Source organism: Gymnoscopelus microlampas, assembly GCF_963454915.1.
Source record: "Gymnoscopelus microlampas genome assembly, chromosome: 15".
In the NCBI taxonomy this organism is placed as follows: domain Eukaryota; kingdom Metazoa; phylum Chordata; class Actinopteri; order Myctophiformes; family Myctophidae; genus Gymnoscopelus; species Gymnoscopelus microlampas.
Window position 1 is genome coordinate 34,993,775 of NC_139952.1, and position 19,365 is coordinate 35,013,139.

Consider the following 19,365-nt stretch of genomic DNA (forward strand, 5'->3'; position numbering starts at 1 on the left):
AGTAGAGACAGAGAGAGAGAATGGAGACGGATATCAAAGTAAAGCCTGGTTCATATACTTAGTTGCGTGGGTGCAGCACACTGAAAATGGCAGATCTACAAGCTTACAACGCGTCGCGTAGCGATGCGCTCTCAGCTTGTAGATCTGCTATTTTCAGTGCATGACACCCGCAGTCCCGCACACAAATAAGTATAACTCAGGCTTAAAGGAAGGAAAAGAACCAGACAGGAGCTAGCGGCTAGCCATAGCAGCCGTGCAACTGTGGGCCGTGGTCAGCTATAGCAGTTCCTAGCCACACCCCTCACGGCCATCGCCCCTAGCAACGGAATAGCAAGGCCAGTCAATTAAATGGGTGCACCCTGCAATTATGTCCCCCACGCCAGCCAGGTGCACCCTGTAATTGGGTCCCCCAACCAACCAGCCATCAACATTTAAAAGGAGCCACGTTGGAAGCTAGTAGCATTATTAGAAACCCAGGCCGGACACGCCCAGGTCTTGGACAGTCCAATTCTCTATCTCTCTGTTTCTCTCTTGCTTCAGAGATTTTAATCAACTATCTGATGTTTTTTTTTATCTTTAATCTTTTTTTTTCTTGGTTTCTAGTCTCAAATTGAAAAAAATAAAGAAATAAATAAACAAACAAAAAAAGCAATTGGAATCTTGGAAGCCATAATGGCTATGTCACAAAAAACTTTTTTTGGCTGTTCAGTACAGCTGCCAGTGTGATGCTAACTAAGAGTAAAATGAGAATTATCACTGCATTGAAAACACAGTTCATCCATGTTTATTTCCCCCAGTTTAGTGCATTATCAAACCTTTTGCACCTCACTCTGTCTTCCGTGGCTTCCGTAACTTGGACATTCAGTTTTTGTCATTATTTATACCATCAAGACCGGGGTGGGCCAAGCCCCACTTAGTGTGAGTGAATGAGGAAAGCATGATGTAGACTCTGGCACAAAGACAAGACTGACATCAACCTCAGGACAAACAGTTATATATACATTACACACACACACGCACACACATATATAAACAGATGACAGCGGTGGTTGGTAAGTGATAATGAATGCTTAAAGTTTAAATGGATAGATAGATGGATGGATGGACGGATGGATGGACAGAGAGAGAGAGAGGGGGTAGGTACCTAGTCGACAGCCGAAATAGCCAGGAGTGACCGTCACTGAGACAAGAGACAAGAGACAACGTGAAGTAATCGCATGCTCATGGTGGGATGAAGAGAGAGAGACAGACAGACAGACACACACACACACACACACACACACACACACACACACACACACACACACACACCCTGATAAACACATACTGGTTGACTGCTCCTACTACTGCCCCTTTTAGAAAAATAATTCTCTGAAGACATGCATACACAAGCACACGTGTGCACGCACACGTGTGCACGCACACATGCGCGCGCGCGCGCGCACACACACACACACACACACACACACACACACACAGACCGCCTACATGTTGCATACTGTACTGTAGGCGAGTGGGCAGGTGGTGTGGTACACGGACACACACAGGCTACAAGTAAACACTTCTGGGACCAACACACCAACTTCAGTGAGAAACATGAAAAAGTGGGGTTACCTGCGCACGCATGTGCGCGCACACACGCGCACACACACACACACACACACACACACACACACACACACACACACACACGGGTCCAGACTGAGCCATTGAGTGTCAGACCTCTGAAAATGTGTAAAATAAAAACTGTGAACAAGATCCAGAGCTAGCGCGAGCAGAAAGCCAGGAAGAAGGGACAATGACAGGGACATGAATATAGGACGGGGATAGGAAGAAGGTACGGGGACATTAATCCATAACATTAGTCCAGTGGTCACAGTCAGCAAGGCACAGCAACAAGCCCAAACCAACAAACCAAACCAAGAGGAAAGACAGACGGAGAGAGAGAGAAAGAAAAGACAGAGGAGGAAGAGACAAAAAATCTGGGAAATGGGAAGGAGAGAGCCAGTGAGAGAGAGAAAATGTTGAACGTATAAGAAGTTTAAAGATAAAGAATTAAGGAAGGATGAGAAGTCAGACAGAGCCAATAGGGACAGGATGTCGAAGAGGGGGGTGGGGGACCAAACCGGACAGACAGAGTTAGTGAGGAAGTAAAGAACGCTCGCACGAAAGCGATAGAGGGAGAGAGAGGAGTCCAACCTATACGAGATGAAATGGAGCTACTGGAATCGGAGCGAAGGATCTTAAGTCCAGGGTGTTGCACTGGAGAAAGAGAAAAAGGGGAAGAAGTACAGGGGAAGGGAGAGGGAGAGATCTGAGGACCATGCACCATGCAATAGTATTGCTTTTCTTTTGAGAAACAGATAAAGAAAATAAAGTGGAACTGAAGAGAGCGTGAGAGACAAAGAAAGACAGATAGAGGGGGTGAGGGAGAGTGTGACAGGGCTAAAGAAAATGAGAGGGTCAGACACCGGATAAAAGGAGGACAGGAGTGTATGAGGGGGAGAGAAAGGAACAACCAGAAAAAAAAACCAAGATGGGGTCTAATAATGGACTTCATGTTGCCAGCCACTCATCTATGACGTATCTATGACATACTCTATGACTCCATATTTGGCCAAGGTTTCAGCCCGATTTGGCTGCCATCCACTTCTGCTTACACACGACTTGGCTCTGAAAGAGGCTAGCTGGGTGGTAGAGGGTCAAACAGTTATAAGTTATAATGTAGCGATGATGTCATCATATATATATGTCATCCGTGCTCAAATTTGGACAATCTGAGCCCCTTTGACCGTCCATAATAAGTGATATAAAGATTAGTGGGGTTCTACGTTAGCATGGTGACAGTGTGCACAAGAAATATAGCTGTTGATCAGTCAGGGGCCGGGTTGCAAAATTAGCTCTGGAAATACAGACAGACACAGACACACAGAAAGACCCTCTTATAGACGGCTATAGGCTACCCTCTTTCATTGAGAAAATAAAGAGACTTAAATGGAAGAACGAGAATAGAGACGAGAAAAGAGTGTTTGGAGAGAAAAAGGAAGAGCTCCTTGGGTGCTGACACACTGTCAGACACGGACACTGCAAGAAAGTGTGGGTCAGGGCATCAGCCAGTTAACTCTTATGACCACTTCAGCAGGCGACTGGGCGTTCAGTGCACCCCTCCGTGTCATCCTGTGTAGGCGGCTCTGCCAGCATGCTCATCTTAACCACTTTCAACCTGGCGTCCCTATTTTGGGCGTGTCATTATTATAATATAATATGATTTATTATATCATTTATTATTATAATAATATAATTTTTTTAAAGCGAAAACAGAAGATCTAGGAGCTCACAACGCATCGCGATGCAACGCGTGTGCGAGCTTGTAGACTGGGTATTATCTACAGTATATCTGGCTTAAGTGGTTAAAAGCGTATGCGAGTGTTAATTTATACTTCGACAAATGCTGTTCGACAGAAATTGTGTTTTTTACATTTTCTGCGAGACGCACTTGCCGAAAGGGTCGTGCAATGAAATATACATGAAGTCTTTTGGTGAAAATATATGAGTGAGAGACAATCAGAATGAATAGCTATTCGTGTGGCCCATGTTTGTGGTGTGTGTGTGTGTGTGTGTGTGTGTGTGTGTGTGTGTGTGTGTGTGTGTGTGTGTGTGTGTGTGTGTGCATGCCTGTGCGTGTGCATGTGCCCGCGTGCGCAAGCACCACTAACCTCTGCATGGGTCATTCTTGACCAGGAACTCGTCCAGGGCCATCCAACCGCCGCCGACCCTCACCATGACCGTGCTGCGCAGGATACGCACCAGACGCAGCTGCTGGGAGTCTCCGAACTGATGGTGCACAGGGACCACAGAGAGGAAGAGGAGGACAGAGGTGAAGATGACGGAACAGAAGCGACAGAGATTGAGTGGAGAACAGGGGCGGGGTGAGATGGAATAGACGAGAAAGGAGGACAAATATACGTCGATGGATGGAAAAGAGGCGAGACAGACAGAGGAAAGAGAGTGATTGGCGAAAGAACAGAGACAAGAGTGGAGAGGGAGAGAGAAAAGAATGAGTGGGGATTGGGGGGTGGTGAGAAACAGGAATTCAGTGAGTGAACAATTCTTGGCACATTGACATTGAGGCTTCAAACGACTGATAGCCTCCACACACCAAGCAGCCCTTTCCCCGAACCCTGAGCACTAGATCCACTCCATGCAGTCATCACTAAACAACACATGCATCAATGACTTGATCTGTTGTCTACACCATGGTCTGTCTGATGCAGCGCACCCCCCACAGACAACTTACTCTGAGAACGTCTGTTAGATTTGCTGTCAATTTTCAGAAATAAATTACAATACTTTTTTCTATACCCACAGCAAAAGCAGTACACCCAAGCAGATTCTGCTGAGTTTCGGTCCCCAAGCAGTTTGATTTTGTTCCCAGCGTTCTAGCTCTAAAGCACAGAAGGATCGCCTCACCACTAATTACCACTTCAGACATATCATTGTCGTCCATCTCACTTTGCGCAATTTGTCATTCTCCACGCAATACAAATCACACCAAGAGCACAATTGGACAGTGAAACCTGCTCACGAGCTCACAAAACCAACAATGGAGTGCTCCACGTGCATTTAGGTTGCATTTAGGTTTTATGATGTGAAATTGGTCTGTGCTGTGTAAGTGGCGTAAGATACAATGGTCCCATAGGTGCCCACCCGTAGCCACTTTCAACCTGGTGTCCCTACTTTGGGCATGTAGCTTTTAAAACGTTTTCAAAGATTTTCCAAAATAGCCGATCTAACCTCATAACACATCGCATCATGAAGTTTTGTGAGCTTGTAGATGGACAACTTCTGCCACGCAACAACTTTATGGTATAAAGCAGGGCTTTAAGTGTTTTATTTTTTACAGTTACAAATTTACATTAAATTAATTGAGAGCACTCCATCGGAGGAAAAGCAGAAAGCAGGTTTCAGAGGTCCGATCACTGACGTGGGAGTCACTTTACCTGGTTTCCAAGGAAGAACTACAATTAATCATCCGGAGGACGAGAGAGGAGAGAGACACAAGGAGAAAGAAAAAGAGAAAGAGTGAAACAACAGTAGTGACATCGACTACAGCTCTATTTGGTCTTTTTTGCACATAAAGGCATTATGCATGTAAAGTCTGTTCTATATGCCCTATATAGAACTATATACCGTATATATACAGTATCCTGTATATTTATGGTATATGAATATATAGTATATACATACTGGTGAAGTCTCTTCTATACATGATGCTTCATAGGCTTGGGTCAAATAGGATTTGATTTCATTGGAACCAAATCATGAGTTTGTGCTACAGGACAATGCAATAACTGTCAGGAAGTTTAGACACAGCATGAGCAAAGTGCTTGAAAATCGACTTTTCTGCTATTAACACGACCTGACTTGCCCATTATGCGTTAAACTCCACCAATCTGGAAATAATAAATGCTGAGAATTATTTGCAAATACCATATGAGCCAGGGCGGATCCTGACCTATACATTTATACTCCTGAAATCTTTATAATCTGTATTTATAATCTTATAAATTATAATCATAATTTATTACATTTTTTGAATTTGTATTCCTGCACAAGCATAGCTGTGTATGTGAAGAGAAGCAGTGGACAAGAATGCATGTGAATGCTATGATGGTGAAGTGAGAATGCGATGTAAAACTGCCACGTGTAGTGAGATGGAAGTGACAGTCAGTGAGACAGTGAAGCCAGATGGAAACATCAACACACACGTAGACATAAACAAACAAAGGATGAGGTGGACAGAAGGACAACAGAAATGACAAGAACAAATCTGGGTGCAATTAGTGTCCCCTGTGTCGCTGTTGTAAGACACTATGGGTATCATTAACCAATGGATAATGATGAAGAATGGAGGCAGAGACAGGGGTGCTGATGGCTGATCCAGAACAAGCTGCAGCATAATGCTACATAGATGCACACTGAGAGCCCAGGCTCAGCAGGTATACTGCACACTGTATCAAAAGTGATTTTTTAAATACCTATACAGTATGTGGTTACATAACATAATGGCTTTGCTATTGGAAAATAGCTATGTTATAATACTACATAATCTGAACCAAATCTTCATATTATTTCTACTTGGCACATTACTTTTTTAATTTCTGTTATATTCTTGATAGCTACTGTACAATGAGCAGCAAAAACCTGGGCCAGCTGCGGGAAGGACTACAGCCTTATTTATGTGATATGCGCTCTTACCAGGTGAGCCACCCGGGGCACTCCCTGCTTTCTACTTTTTAACACTACTGCATTATCTTGGCCAAGTTGACTTTTACTTATTTTGACTACTGCAGGTCTACTGCAGCCGAACCACCGCTAACAATGCTAATTTTGCAATACTAGCAGAAAAGGGCATAGCCATATGCCTGCTAAGTACTGTATCTGGAGGGTCAATGTGCATCCACACTGTTAAGCCTCATTTGTTCTTTGTGCGCAGGTGTCGCGCACCGTAAAATAGCATAGTATACAAGCTCACAGCTCTGTGAAGCCTTGTGAGCTTGTAGATCTGCCATTATCGATGCGTGACACCCGTGTGCAACAAAGTATAACTGAGGCTTTACATTTACAACATGGCTGATGTTAGTGTCATGGTGATGATGCACAGCCGCAGTGCTGTGAGATGTAACACAACATGTTATGTGAATGTTATGATGACATGTCACTGTTATTATACATTCAGACACCTCTGAAATACACCATGAGCACATGATGTTGTGAGAGGTACACGTAGACACACATGAAGATGACCGACACTTTAATGCTGAAAGGGGTGAGGGGTTAATTGGTGCTTGATGATGCAGTGAATGCACGCAGCCTGCACCGGACAACACTGATTACAACCAATAAGACAATTACACCATTTATTAACAGATACTAATGACAACTACCAATGAATGTTCCTAATTCTGCTGTTGGGAAATATCAAACGGATTCAATATTCATCAAACGTTTAAATTGAAATAATACAATTTGACTAAACAGTTAACATTTCACTGCACAGTGAAATCTACTCGTAGCACCACACCAGTGGACTTACCCGGTACTTGTTCTCTCCAATCTGCTCTACTTGGAACCTCTTGGCACATTTACACTGGGCAACCTGCCGTGTCACCTGTACAGGAAAACAAGAGGGCACATGAGAAGGCTGTGTATTGTGTGTGTGTGTGTGTGTGTGTGTGTGTGTGTGTGTGTGTGTGTGTGTGTGTGTGTGTGTGTGTGTGTGTGTGTGTGTGTGTGTGTGTGTGTGTGTGTGTGTGTGCATGTATCAATGTTGACGGCATCCCTCACCTCGTCCTCAATCTTGTCGGCGTCGGTGGTGGGTCTGTAGGCGTCCTTGTTGGGGTGCAGAGCAGCTACAAACTCGTAGTAGTCGATATAACCGTCTCCGTCTCGGTCAAAGATGTCTGCCACCGCTGTCATCTCCAGCTTGCTGGTGGGGAACTCTGCACAGGAGGACAGCAAACAATCAGCTGAGTACGGACAACAGCCAGACAGCAGTCCTAACCTTCCAAATGTAACTGCTAACTGGTGGAGAGGAGGCTAAAGAAATCAGTCTGGTCTTTCGGTTGAGGAAATTCCAATCAATATTAGTGAAAAAGTCCTCAGAAGCCATAAACTGTTGAGCTAATGTGTGCTAATTGTGGGGAGAAGAAAAGATTGCCTGTGAAATCAACCAGTCAAATAATTTGGACCTACTTGAGGCCAGGATGCCGTCGATAAACTCCTGCCGTGTGATCTTGCCGTCCTGGTCCTTGTCGATGCGTCTGAAGAAGTCCATGACACGAGACTTCTTGTGGTTCATCCAGCGCATGTACTTCTTCCTCCACACATCAAAGTCAAAGTTGGCAAATTCTTTCAGCTACGAATGAGATCGAGAGAGAGAGAGAGAATAGAATGGGTATATAAATCCTCCAGTCAGCTGAAATGTATATATGTAAATGTAACATAAATGAAGCTGATAAAAAAATTTAATGAAACAAGCACCTCCTCGAGTCTATCCAGACCGTCGTTGAGTTTGCGCTGGCGGTCAAGTGCCAGCAACCACACTTGCTGCCACCGGGCACAGAGTTGGTTGAGCCGCGGGTTGGTCCCAGCAAACTGCATGGCTGCCTGTTGCTGCTGCTGTTGCTGGTGTTTACCTGTAGACGGAGCAAGAGGAGAGAAACACCACACAACAACAGTCTTTATTTCATATCATGCGGCAGGTAATTCACAGAGTTAGATTTCTGTAGTAACTAGGTATTCAATACCTAGTTACTGGGGGGTTGATGCTATGAGCTACTGTTCTGCTGTGTCTTTTTAGTTTTGAGTTCCCAATCACATCCCTGCTTGTGTGTGTAAAGCCTGATTTAAACTTAGTTGCTAAATATAACTAGAAATAAGTCAGCCTTTAAGGTTACGCAGAGAGACTTACCGGTACGCGCTCCCCTCCTCTCAGCCAGGCTGCTGGGAGGCCCGGCTGGTTTCCTCTTGTAGGTCTTAGTCACCTTGTCCACGTCAGGCTGCTTCCTTGTCATCTCCTCCATAAACACCTGAGGACAAACAAAGGACATTTGTTCAATTTCAGATATACTAATCTAGCTAGTACAGTAAAGTCAGCATGTGAACAGAATGTCTGTTGTGTTAGTTACAGTAGCCAACGAGAGACCAACCTGGTGTTCTGAGATGAGTGTTTTGAGTTGAGAGATGTCCTGCGGGAGGGGCTCCGTGTCTCTCTGGACCAATGTGGTCTCAGCAAACTGCAGCCATGACAACAGCTGCTCCAATAGGTTGGCGTTGTTGAGCAGCTCCGTCAGGGCCGTCTCCAGGCGCTGCTCGTGCTGCTTGGCCCACGTCAGCACCTGTAGGAAGCAGAATTATTGATTAATAGAGAAAAAGCTTTTTTTCGAAGGGATCTGTGGGATCTGACCGGCTAAATGATGGATTACCAATACACAAACAACAAAAATAAGACTCAGACATGAGTGAATTGTAAACCAGATGACAGCTGCATCTCTGCAACTTCCATCTCCCCTCTTTCCCTGCCCTCCTCAACCTCTTACACCTCCATCCTTGCAACTCCTCAACATATATAAGCATTCCCTCCCTCCCAGGGGTCATCAATATGTCCGTACACGGAAGAATGTGTCCGTGGCAAGACTTGCTTGTTTTTACACACCATTATAACGTTCTTTGATCATAAGACCCAATTACTGAATGTCAGTCTCCAGGTTTTCAGAATATGTATGACACTGATTTACTATGACACTACGGCACATTAGGAGTCCACTGGTACAGTGGTTCTCACGTTTTACTTTCAAGGACCCCCATAACTCTGAGAGTTACAGACCTAGCTCTTTATGTGTTTGTCTAATCATTTTGGGTGTCCACGGCAAAAATAGAATTTTGACAAAAATGTCCAGCACAAGCCAGCAAGGCGATGACCCATCTCTCGACCTCACGTCCGTGGCCCTCACCTCCTCGAAGCGTGCCCTGATGATGGTGATCCAGTGCTTGATGGTGGTGATGCAGTCGGGGTGACACGAGGGCAGGATGGCCTCCCCCATGCCGGCTGCTTTGTTGACATCTGCCCTCTTGTCCTCCACGGTGCCCATGAAGTCGCGGTGCGTGTGCAACAGGGTCTGCAGGGTCTCCGCTTCCTCGGGGAGGACGCCGCGGAAACGCAGGGTCTGCTCTGCCTCCGAGAGCCACTCCAGGAGCATCTGCACCGCCGCGCGGAACTCCTCCGCCTGGGGAGAAAGATGGAGGGATGTGGAGATGGCAGTGAAGCACAGTGTAGACTAGTGGAGAATACCGTTTACAGACATTGTTTTTTTGTTCATTTTTTTCACATTTTTTTTATATTTTTTTCATAAAAGATTTTATTAGAATCTTCTATTATATGCTATACCTCTGAAGGACAAAGAATCCTTACAACTGTCTATCTCTGGCCTTTTTATTATCTAGTATCTATACTATCCAGAAAATAGACACAGCCTCAATACTTCTGACTGTTTTTTAATAAAAGAACGTTTTAAAACATAACATCACTAAAACTTAATTGTTAACAATTGTTGATATCCTTTAACTCTCTATAGCTGAGAAAACTATTCAGTGATCATTTCAGGTCCTTTTAAGACTACAGGACACACGATTACAGTATTTTCCGCTGTGTATACGCTGTAAAGAAGTGCTTCTCCTCTGACCTGTTTGAGGGCATGCTCGAGCCGGGTCTGCTTGGTGACGGACAGGGCGCAGACCGTATCCCAGCGGTTGCTGAGCTCCTGCAGCTGAACTTTGACCCAGGCCGTGTCGTCGCGGCCCGTCTCCATCAGCTCGCGGGCCGAGCGCTTCAGCGTCTGAACATTGCCGGTTCTCTTACCCAGCTCCTTCTGGAAGGCCTGGGAGTGGACAGTGCTTTGTGAGTTGTATGGCTCTCATGCTTAACTGTAATGCACGTCAGTGGTTCTCAAACAAGGACCCCCAAATTGATATGTATTTGGCGCGGACCCCCAACTGAAAAGAGTTTGTGCCAGGGACCCACAGAAGAGAAATCTAAATTATTATAATTTTTCAAAAGAATTAAAAAATATCTGCTATTTTTTAAATAGACAACATTTAAATGGATCAAATGGATACAATTATTGTGACTATTATTATTGTGAGAGTCTCGTGACTACCATTGCAACTGTTTGTCATGTGGAGACCAATCAGAAATTAGGCGTACAGTGCAGACCATACGTATGGACCAGTACCTTGTGCGAGTCCATGAGGTTTGTGACCAGATCCAGGTCTCCATGGACAGGCAGGTCCTCAGCCAGCTGTGGCTCTACTCGGTACAGCCAGTCCACCAGGGCCTGGAGGGCCTCGGCAAACTGACCTGAGAACAGCAGAGCCTCCTCCAGCTTATGTTGTCTGGCAGAGCGAGAGAGAGAGAGACAGAGAGAGAGAGAGAGGGTGAGAGAGAGAGCAGAGATTATTGGTTTTGTTTTATTATATATGATACTTGATGTCACATGATAATGTAACAGGTATGAGTAAAACCACGAACTAACGAGCTAGCCATGCTTTATGGGAAATAACAGCACAGCTGGAATAAATCTTTGACCACTGAGGTTTCTTGCTGAGAGATCTTTACTGTATATTTAATATTTGTATTTATGTGATAATACACAATACCCGTTATGTATAAGATGCAATCGGATTGGATTCTATTTGTTTTCTGAACATAATCATCCAGCAAATAGAAAAAACGAGGCAGAGCTGAACAAACTGAACGAGTGCAACAAGTGGATGAATGCAGCCTCTTTCCTCTCACCTCTCAACACTCTTGCCACAGACGGTGTCCCACTTGTCCCGGACCTCTCCCAGCAGGTGGTCCATATTCTGGGTGTCTGCTGGGAGCTGGGCCTTGTCCCTCATGGCCTTACCAGACCGAACCGTGGTGTCGTATAGTGGCTGCTTGGAGCCCAGCGCCTTCTGGAACTCCTGTGTATGGAAAGAGAGAGAGAGAGAGAGAGAGAGAGAGAGAGAGAGAGAGAAAGAGATAATTACTGCAGCTACTAAAGCGCATAGTTATTATTATGTCAGTGTGTGCACAAATGAATATGTAGATGTGTGAAACAACAGACATGGTCTTCATGGTTCCTTACTTTGTGTTTGGCCAGCTGAACTTTGATCTTGTCTGGTTCATTGGAGATCTCCAGCTCCGAGTCCAGCCTGTTCTCTGCCTCCTCCAGCCAGTCAGTCAACTTCCTCCACGCCTCGTGGAACTGCAGAAAGAGAGCAACATATGGTTTCATATCTCTGAAAGAATTCCATCACTGACATGTTAGCATTTTCTGCTGCTAAATGACGTCAGTACCTGTTTGGCCCGTTTGCGGGCCTCATCCAGGTGTCGACCTCGGTCCAGAGATCTTTGGACGAGCTTATCCCAGCGGGCCTGGACACTCAGCAGTAGGTTCTTAATCAAAACCACATCTTGCTTGAGACTGGCGAAGCGGAGCTGAGAGCCGGCCTTTTCTAGTGCCAGAACCTGTTCTCTGTGGGTGTTGACCTCATTCACAAACACCTGGAGAGAGAGAGAGAGAGAGAGAGAGAGAGAGAGAGAGAGAGAGAGAGGAATAAATAAGTAATCGCTTCAATATGTTCTAGGAGAACAGTCAAAATGCACCTTTTTGGCTGTACAATATCCGTGGCGTTGTCATGAACTGAAGGACAGCCATTAGACAGAAGAGCCAAGCACATCTGGCTAACCAAAGTACTACTACACTACTACTGTATTATACAGAATTCATACACTATATTCAGTATACAGTATATACATTATACCATTGAGAGCCATGTCCATTACCTTGTGTTCATCTATTTGGAACAGGACAGTGTCTAGGATGAGGCTGGGGGGCTGGGCCATGTTGAGGGTCTGTTCAGCCTGGGTCAGCCAGTTGATGGTGTCCTGGAGAGAGGTCTGGAACCCTGTCGCCAAGGAAACAGCCTCCTCCAGTTTCGCCTGTAGAAAGGAAGGAGGAAAACAGGAGTATTGAATTCACTTTCTGTCTCAGTAAGTTCATCGAGAAAAAAACACAATTATAGCTTCACTGTGCAAGTTATTTACTGAGCAACTACATGAATTATTGATACATTACAAGAATGTCATATTTCACTAATGATAATAATTAGTGTACAGCGAAAAAAATATTATGACAAAATTGCATTTTAGATGTATATTGATGATAATATTTATAAATGGTTTACAGTTATTATAAAAAATTAAGTGTTAAATTAGAATGGCAACCACAAAGGACAGAGAGCAGAGCAACACAGTCTTACCTTGCGGTCGTCCATCTTGGTGTTGAGGCTAGCCCATTTGTTCTGCAGCATGGCCAGGTTCTGCTGGGTCTGGGTGGTCCCAGGACCTACCTCCTCCCCACCACGGGCCAACAGCATGGACTCACCCTGGTCCAATAGACGGTTGTACGGGTCTCCCCGCTGGGCCAACTGGGCCTGAAGCTCCTGGAGAGGGGAGAGGGAGAAGAGACAGAGATAGATGTAGACACAGTCGATGATACAGCAGGTCCAAGAGAGAGGGACAGAGACAAAATAGACGTAGGTAGATGATACGCCAGGTCCAAGACAGTCAGAGGTGGCTGGACACACCAGGATTATACACCAACACTCACTGACATGCATCCAGAGCACTGGCCAGGGAGGAGGAGTCTTGACAATGGCAGCTATTAAAAATTCATGGACAGCATACGGCAAGTATCTTTTTGAGTGAAAGGATGGGCGTAGGGACATGTCACCTAATACTCTGAGCAATCTTTTATCTCTGTCGTTAACTAAATACTTTTATAATATTGTTTACGAATACTTTGTCGCACGGTTGTGTAGCGTGCCGAAAACAGCCGAGACATAATGCTCACAACGTCGCATCCTCAACACATTGTGAGCTTTTAGGTCTGCTGTTTTTGATGTGCAACACCGTTGTGTGACGGAGCACAAATTAGGCTTTAGAATGGTCTAGTATAATTGTTGTTTCTGTACAATACATGTTATGCTGCATTATGTGGCAGTAGTATATAGTAGTATATTGCAAGATGCTGTTAGTGTTGGCGCAGTGTGCATATGCTATAGGTGTCATGGTGTAATAAGTGTTTTGTTTACCAGATGCTGCTGCAGCTGTTCCCTGGCGGTCTCAGGCAGACCACCTGTTGGTTTGGCAGCAGACAGTTGGCTCTCTGTCCTCCTGAGCCACTGGAGGAACTCCTCTAGCTCCCCATGGAATCCCTCAGCCTGGAGGAGGAGAGATGGGATGGAGAGAGGGAAGAGAAAAGAAGAACAGTCTCCGGGTCAGAATGACATGAGAACGATCGTTCATCCATTCTGCCTCTGCCTTTTGGATAACATCTTATTACATTATTGCATTTGCAAGTGTTCCTTATTTGACACGCAAGGTCACAGGGATAAAATGTTATGTCAACAAGAAACCTACGGAAACTTTTTCACGTAAAGGTGCCTGCAAGAAACCCCATCCCATGGAAGCCTGTTTCTCCTGCAATAGAGTACCTGATGGAGAGCAGCCTCCAGTAGTTTCTGTCTCTCCTGGGTCTTGAGCAGCAGACTCTCCCAGCTCTGGTTCAGATGCTCCAACTGGTCTCTGAGGTGACTGGCCTCATCTCCAGGAGTGGACTCTAGCAGCTCAGCGCCAGCTCTGTTCACCGCCTCCACTGTGGCATGATGGGACAGCACGTCGTTACGCAGCACCTGGAAGAAAGAGAATGGGAGGACTTAAGACTATGATGTCAGAATGCACATGTGGTTCAAGTGTTTAGGAAAGAATAGAAACACAGTGTGCTTCTATTGTGTGCTTTAGCACAAGATTAAAATCACACTGCATAATATTTTAGACTGGACACATACTGTAGTCTGTCTTTTTGGTTGATTGTAGTGTTACGATACCTTAATGGGTTGTGTATTTTAGCATTAAATCTTAGGCTACGGATGCCCAACAGAAAAAGATCATCTTACTATTAGTTTTACTTTCTTATCACCAAGATATTACATTATTAGAGACATAAAACATTAAGGCAAAAAAAACAGGGAAAAAAGAATTGCTCAGAAACAGGAAAGAATAGAAATATATATTGAAGTTTCAGCTTTGTGACAATCAAGAGTTAGGGTTAGAGTGAGTGAAGGAGAGGGAAAAGGGGGTTCAAACTGAACATGCTTGTTGAAAATATGCACGTACGTGATGCTTAGCCAGCTCGATCTCTATCGCCTTGGGGTCAGAGTTGATGGGTCGCTGTGTGTCCAGGGTGGTGTGTGTGTGATTCAGCCATGCCTGAAGCTCAGCCAGGGCATGCTGGAACTGACCCAGGGCCAGCAGAGCTCCCTCCAACTTGTGCTGTTCAGGAAGCGAGACAGAGGAATGGAGCGTTAAGCACAGAAACTAAGAAAAAGATACTTTAGTTTGAAATTACCCCAACACCTGGTTCAACTGGCATTACAGAGTAATATTGTATAACATTATATTATCGTCTGTTGAGTGGATGTCCAAAACTGTTTCTTTTCAGGATTTCAATTCAAAAATAGCAAAAGTAGCAGATCTACAAGCAGCTCAAAACGCGTCCCTTCGCGCCATGTTTCGAGCTTGCCGATCTGCTACTTTTGATGTGACGCTGTACTATGATCAAGTAGGGCATTAATTTACGAAAACACACAAAAAGATAAGAATACGGAGATAAGAGGTTTCTTTCCCAGCATCACAGAATACATGTGTGGGTTTCTGTCACCTGTCTGTGGGTGATCTTGTCACCCAGGTTTTCCCAGAGGTGTCTGAGCTCCGTGAGGGGCTCCTGGATCATGTCTCTGTCCGTCTGGTCTGACACCTTCTTCAGCAGCAGCTCCCCCTGGTGGCACAGCTTCTCCATGTCAATCTGCTGCTGGTACACTTCCACCTTGTACTGCTGCTCAGGGGAGGAGGAAAGGAGAGGGTGGACGGGAAAAGCAGTAGGATGATGAGTTGAGTGTTTTTTGGAACAAAATCGGCTTTTCCGTGCAATATAACTGCAAACAAGGCATGTCAGTCACCTCTATATATGGGAACCATGCCCTGCATTGTACTCTGCACTGTAGGTCCTGTCTGCTGTGTACTGTACCGCATGTGTGAATGTGTCATATAGAGAAACTTTATCCAGTGACACCGAGGCACATAACTGTACATTTACTCTTTGCAAATGAAGCACTTCTGACTTTCATCCTGAGCTGTTAAGCCATTAAGACTTGAATTACAAGTATTTTATATTATTGTTCATACCTTGAGTTCTTCGATCTGTTGTTTGACAGTGCCCAGGTCTGTTCCCACTGTCGTCATGTCACATAGTTTTATCACTGCATTGTCCAGATAGTCAAACATGCCCTGCAAACAACACACACACACATAAGCATTCATGTTTGAGTATTTATGTGATAATAGCGATAAGTGAGGAAGCACAATCTTTTGGTACAATTTTAAATGGCAACTTGGCCATTTCTTTACCTTGATTCCTATAATTAAATTGTGAGGTGGAGGACATTTCCCAATGAGTTATTCGAATACATTTTCATTCGAAAAATAAAAAGGGGTTCCACACCAAAGGTTCTACACCTAATAAAATAAAAGTACAATCCTGTGCAATCCCATCCCTAATTGTAGTATGCTGACCTGCAGTGCATCTTGGTACTGAACAGAGGCAGTCATGGCCTCCTCCAGTCTCTCCATCCTCTCTCTCCATGTCCTGTTCAGACCCTCCCAAGCAGCATTCATCTGAAGACAGGGATGGAGGGAGGGAGGGGGAGGGAGGGAGGGAGGGAGGGGGGGGGAGAGAGAGAGAGAGAGAGAGAGAGAGATTAAATATTAAATTACACACTCTGGCTCAATTAACCATGGTGATAATTTCAAATTTAGGTATTATGTAGGTACAATTGATCTCTTTGTTTTAATCTTTCCATTTTCTGTCATTTCTAGTCTCTCACCTCATCAATGGTCTTTTTTACTTCAGGTTTCTCCGTTTCTCCACAGGCAAAGATGAGGTCAGCCCCGAGGGTCCTGACAAACTCTAGCTCCTCCCTTAAACCGTCTGTCTCTGCCTTGATGGCCTGCAGGAAAGATAAAACAACACAGTGAGGGACAGCTTAAAGTCACAGAGTACTTTACTGTAACAAACCCCTCCAGTCAGCCTCAGCGTTACAAAACCATAGCATCATTCTACAGGTGTTTCCATCTAAATGAAAACCTAGCTACTAGATTATTACACTGGATTATAATATATTATTTACAGTCATTATTCACTGCCATTCAGAGACACAAAATTAGTTGGTATTGTGAAACACAGCAAAAATAGAAAGCATATGATCCCCATCCATTTGTAGAACTCAGCACCCTCAATCTACAGTTTGATTAGCAAGGGGCCCTCCCTCTCTTTCTTTCTCCCCCCAGCTCTCTTTCAGCCTGCTCTCTTCCCTAGCTCACCCCTTGCATTTGCCTTTTGATGAATAAACCCCAAACCTCTTCCACAACCCCTATCTCCTTTCTGTACCTCTGCAGCCTCTATCTGCTGTTTGATGAGCGAGGGGTCCACTCCGGGGTCCTCCAGCTCCTTGACGATGTCCTGTGAGTCGCGCAGCGTGCTCAGCAGAGCGGCCATGTCGGCCCAGAACTTGCCAGCCAGGTCCAACACGTCGTTCAGCTTCCCCTCTCTCTCCTCGGCCCGCTGGCGGATCTCGTCCCACAGCGAACGCAGGCGCAGGAGGCGGGCTCGTACGGCTGGAGAGAGGAGGAGAAGTTAGGAACAAGATCGGATTGGGCTGAGAGTGTGAAGGTGGGGGGGGGGGTGATACTATTAGTACATGTTTGAGAAGGCTAGCTCGGCTGTTATTCGGTAACGTAACACTTCATGTAACATTTTGAGTCTTTGGCTACAGCATTTCAACTGTGGCGAGTCTGGTCGGCGGCGTTCGTCGGAGAGAGAGGAGAAGGAAAAGAAAGGATTAGATGGAGAACGGATGTTTGCGGTGGTGGGATGTTGCCATGGTTGCGTGCCTGAGAGGGTAGCCCTCTTACATTTTGGAAATGTGGTGTGCAGGTTTTTGGCCGCACTCTTTTAAACTGATACAGTAGGCGTTAGGTAGCTCCGACATTTTGAACAACTACAGCTGACATCACAAATTAATTTTGTCACGGACTAAACAAATGGAAATGTCTACTGAGGTTTCATAGTTTGCACGTGTCGATATGGCCGTCTGGTGTAGCCATGCTGAATGAAAACAGAAAGGCCTTTACCAAAGTCAGTCCACTCCCACCCCCTGGACACAGAGCACTCATTCATCATGAAGAAATGGACTCAGAAGTGGAGCGGGAGAGGGAGGGGGCTAGTCAAGGCTGCAAGACCCCTCAGGGGGGGGTGATAGAACAATGACGTGTGTGTGTCCATGTGTGCGTGTGTTGTCTCACCATGTGACAAGCGCTGTGCAAGAAAAGCTGATATTGAGTGTGTGTCTGTGTGTGTTTAACATCAGTCCCCCTTCCTGCCACAGATACTGTTCATATGTCTGAGTATCTGCCAAATATCTGCCTCTCAGCGTGATAAGGAAGCAGTGTGTGTGTGTGTGTGTGTGTGTGTGTGTGTGTGTGTGTGTGTGTGTGTGTGTGTGTGTGTGTGTGTGTGTGTGTGTGTGTCTTTGCCAATTCAAATAGCTAGAAGTATTCTGTTGAGCCTTTGCAGTAGTATGTGTGTGCATGTTTAATATCCTGTGCCTTTATCAGAATGTTATATCGTCGCTGTCAGCCGGAGACCTTGTATGTCCAAAACCGTAAGATTTCAGGAAATGGAAAAAAGGAGCTGAGTACCAGCAATGGATGTAGTTATTTTTTAGCTCTTGTTAGCTCTTGTTAATTATTTTCATTCGTTAAATATTTATTAAAAATAGAGGACAGACTTAACCGCTTTCATCCTGGCCACGTCCCTAATTTGGCAAATCTTTTGCAGATCTACAACACGCGGTGAGGTTGTAGTTCTGCTAGATCTGATATACTTCTATTCCCACAGCCACCTATTAACCCCCACCCCACCACCATCACCACCACTTACCCTGTGCGGCGGGGTCATCGTGTGATGCCCGTCCGATGAGCTCCTCTCCGCGGGCGCAGAGGGCAGAGAAGGAGGGCAGCAGCTTGTCCAGTTCCAGGCCCTGGGCCCTGTGCTCCGCCAGCTGCTCTCTGATCTTATCCACCTCTGCCGCCACCGGAGGAGGCTGCCGAAGTCTCTGAACGGCCCCCTCCAGGGTCTCCAAGAGTGGGTCCATCTTGTCGTGGAACTACAAGGCAAGGAAGATGAGCGTAATGGACAAAGTTAGGGGGAAGGAGGAGGCTGTAAGGAAGAGGTCAAGGGAGGTTTGGGATCAATAAGGTGACAATTTGAAAGTGGGTAGATGTTACCGAGACATAAATCATTTCAAATCAGCTCAGATTAAGGCAGGTGGTGGGTAGTATTTTAGTAGTGTCACTTGTCTACACTTGATGAGTAAATCTACTGAAACATAAGCACGCCATCCACCAATAATCCTATCACTCACCCAGGGAGTTAATTTAGAATGAATTATGTACTGTGGTCTACAAACTGTGAGCTTGTAGATCGGTTATTTTCAAATAACTGGTTCCAGTATACTAGCTAAACAGATTTTGACGCTATATTAACAAATTGTGCTGGGGCCCTCCTGGAACCACCTCAAGGACTGCTGGGGGTCCCCGAACCCCACATTGAGAACTACTGTTCTAAGAAACATCTCAAC

The 19,365-nt window shown here is 45.3% G+C and overlaps 1 protein-coding gene across 11 annotated transcripts in view; it reads right to left on the bottom strand.

Moving 5' to 3' along the window:
* The window catches only part of macf1a (microtubule actin crosslinking factor 1a), a 290,975-nt gene that overhangs the window by 4,901 nt on the left and 266,709 nt on the right, over window positions 1-19,365 (bottom strand). For 6 of the 11 annotated variants that reach the window (XM_084080018.1, XM_084080020.1, XM_084080012.1 and 3 more), the window contains 27 exons: window positions 18,666-18,891; window positions 17,115-17,341; window positions 16,552-16,674; window positions 16,241-16,342; window positions 15,854-15,955; window positions 15,330-15,503; window positions 14,786-14,941; window positions 14,104-14,301; window positions 13,702-13,830; window positions 12,868-13,050; window positions 12,392-12,547; window positions 11,903-12,109; window positions 11,691-11,810; window positions 11,357-11,526; window positions 10,794-10,953; window positions 10,245-10,439; window positions 9,516-9,788; window positions 8,712-8,900; window positions 8,474-8,591; window positions 8,044-8,198; window positions 7,756-7,918; window positions 7,348-7,502; window positions 7,097-7,171; window positions 5,001-5,018; window positions 3,717-3,834; window positions 2,200-2,262; window positions 1,145-1,180 (listed from right to left, as the gene is read on the bottom strand). In XM_084080018.1, coding sequence (XP_083936144.1) covers window positions 1,145-1,180; window positions 2,200-2,262; window positions 3,717-3,834; window positions 5,001-5,018; window positions 7,097-7,171; window positions 7,348-7,502; window positions 7,756-7,918; window positions 8,044-8,198; window positions 8,474-8,591; window positions 8,712-8,900; window positions 9,516-9,788; window positions 10,245-10,439; window positions 10,794-10,953; window positions 11,357-11,526; window positions 11,691-11,810; window positions 11,903-12,109; window positions 12,392-12,547; window positions 12,868-13,050; window positions 13,702-13,830; window positions 14,104-14,301; window positions 14,786-14,941; window positions 15,330-15,503; window positions 15,854-15,955; window positions 16,241-16,342; window positions 16,552-16,674; window positions 17,115-17,341; window positions 18,666-18,891 — 3,991 coding nt within the window. The remainder of the gene's footprint in view (window positions 1-1,144; window positions 1,181-2,199; window positions 2,263-3,716; window positions 3,835-5,000; window positions 5,019-7,096; window positions 7,172-7,347; window positions 7,503-7,755; window positions 7,919-8,043; window positions 8,199-8,473; window positions 8,592-8,711; window positions 8,901-9,515; window positions 9,789-10,244; window positions 10,440-10,793; window positions 10,954-11,356; window positions 11,527-11,690; window positions 11,811-11,902; window positions 12,110-12,391; window positions 12,548-12,867; window positions 13,051-13,701; window positions 13,831-14,103; window positions 14,302-14,785; window positions 14,942-15,329; window positions 15,504-15,853; window positions 15,956-16,240; window positions 16,343-16,551; window positions 16,675-17,114; window positions 17,342-18,665; window positions 18,892-19,365) is intronic. The other 5 variants (XM_084080014.1, XM_084080016.1, XM_084080015.1 and 2 more) reach the window with 4 other exon arrangements.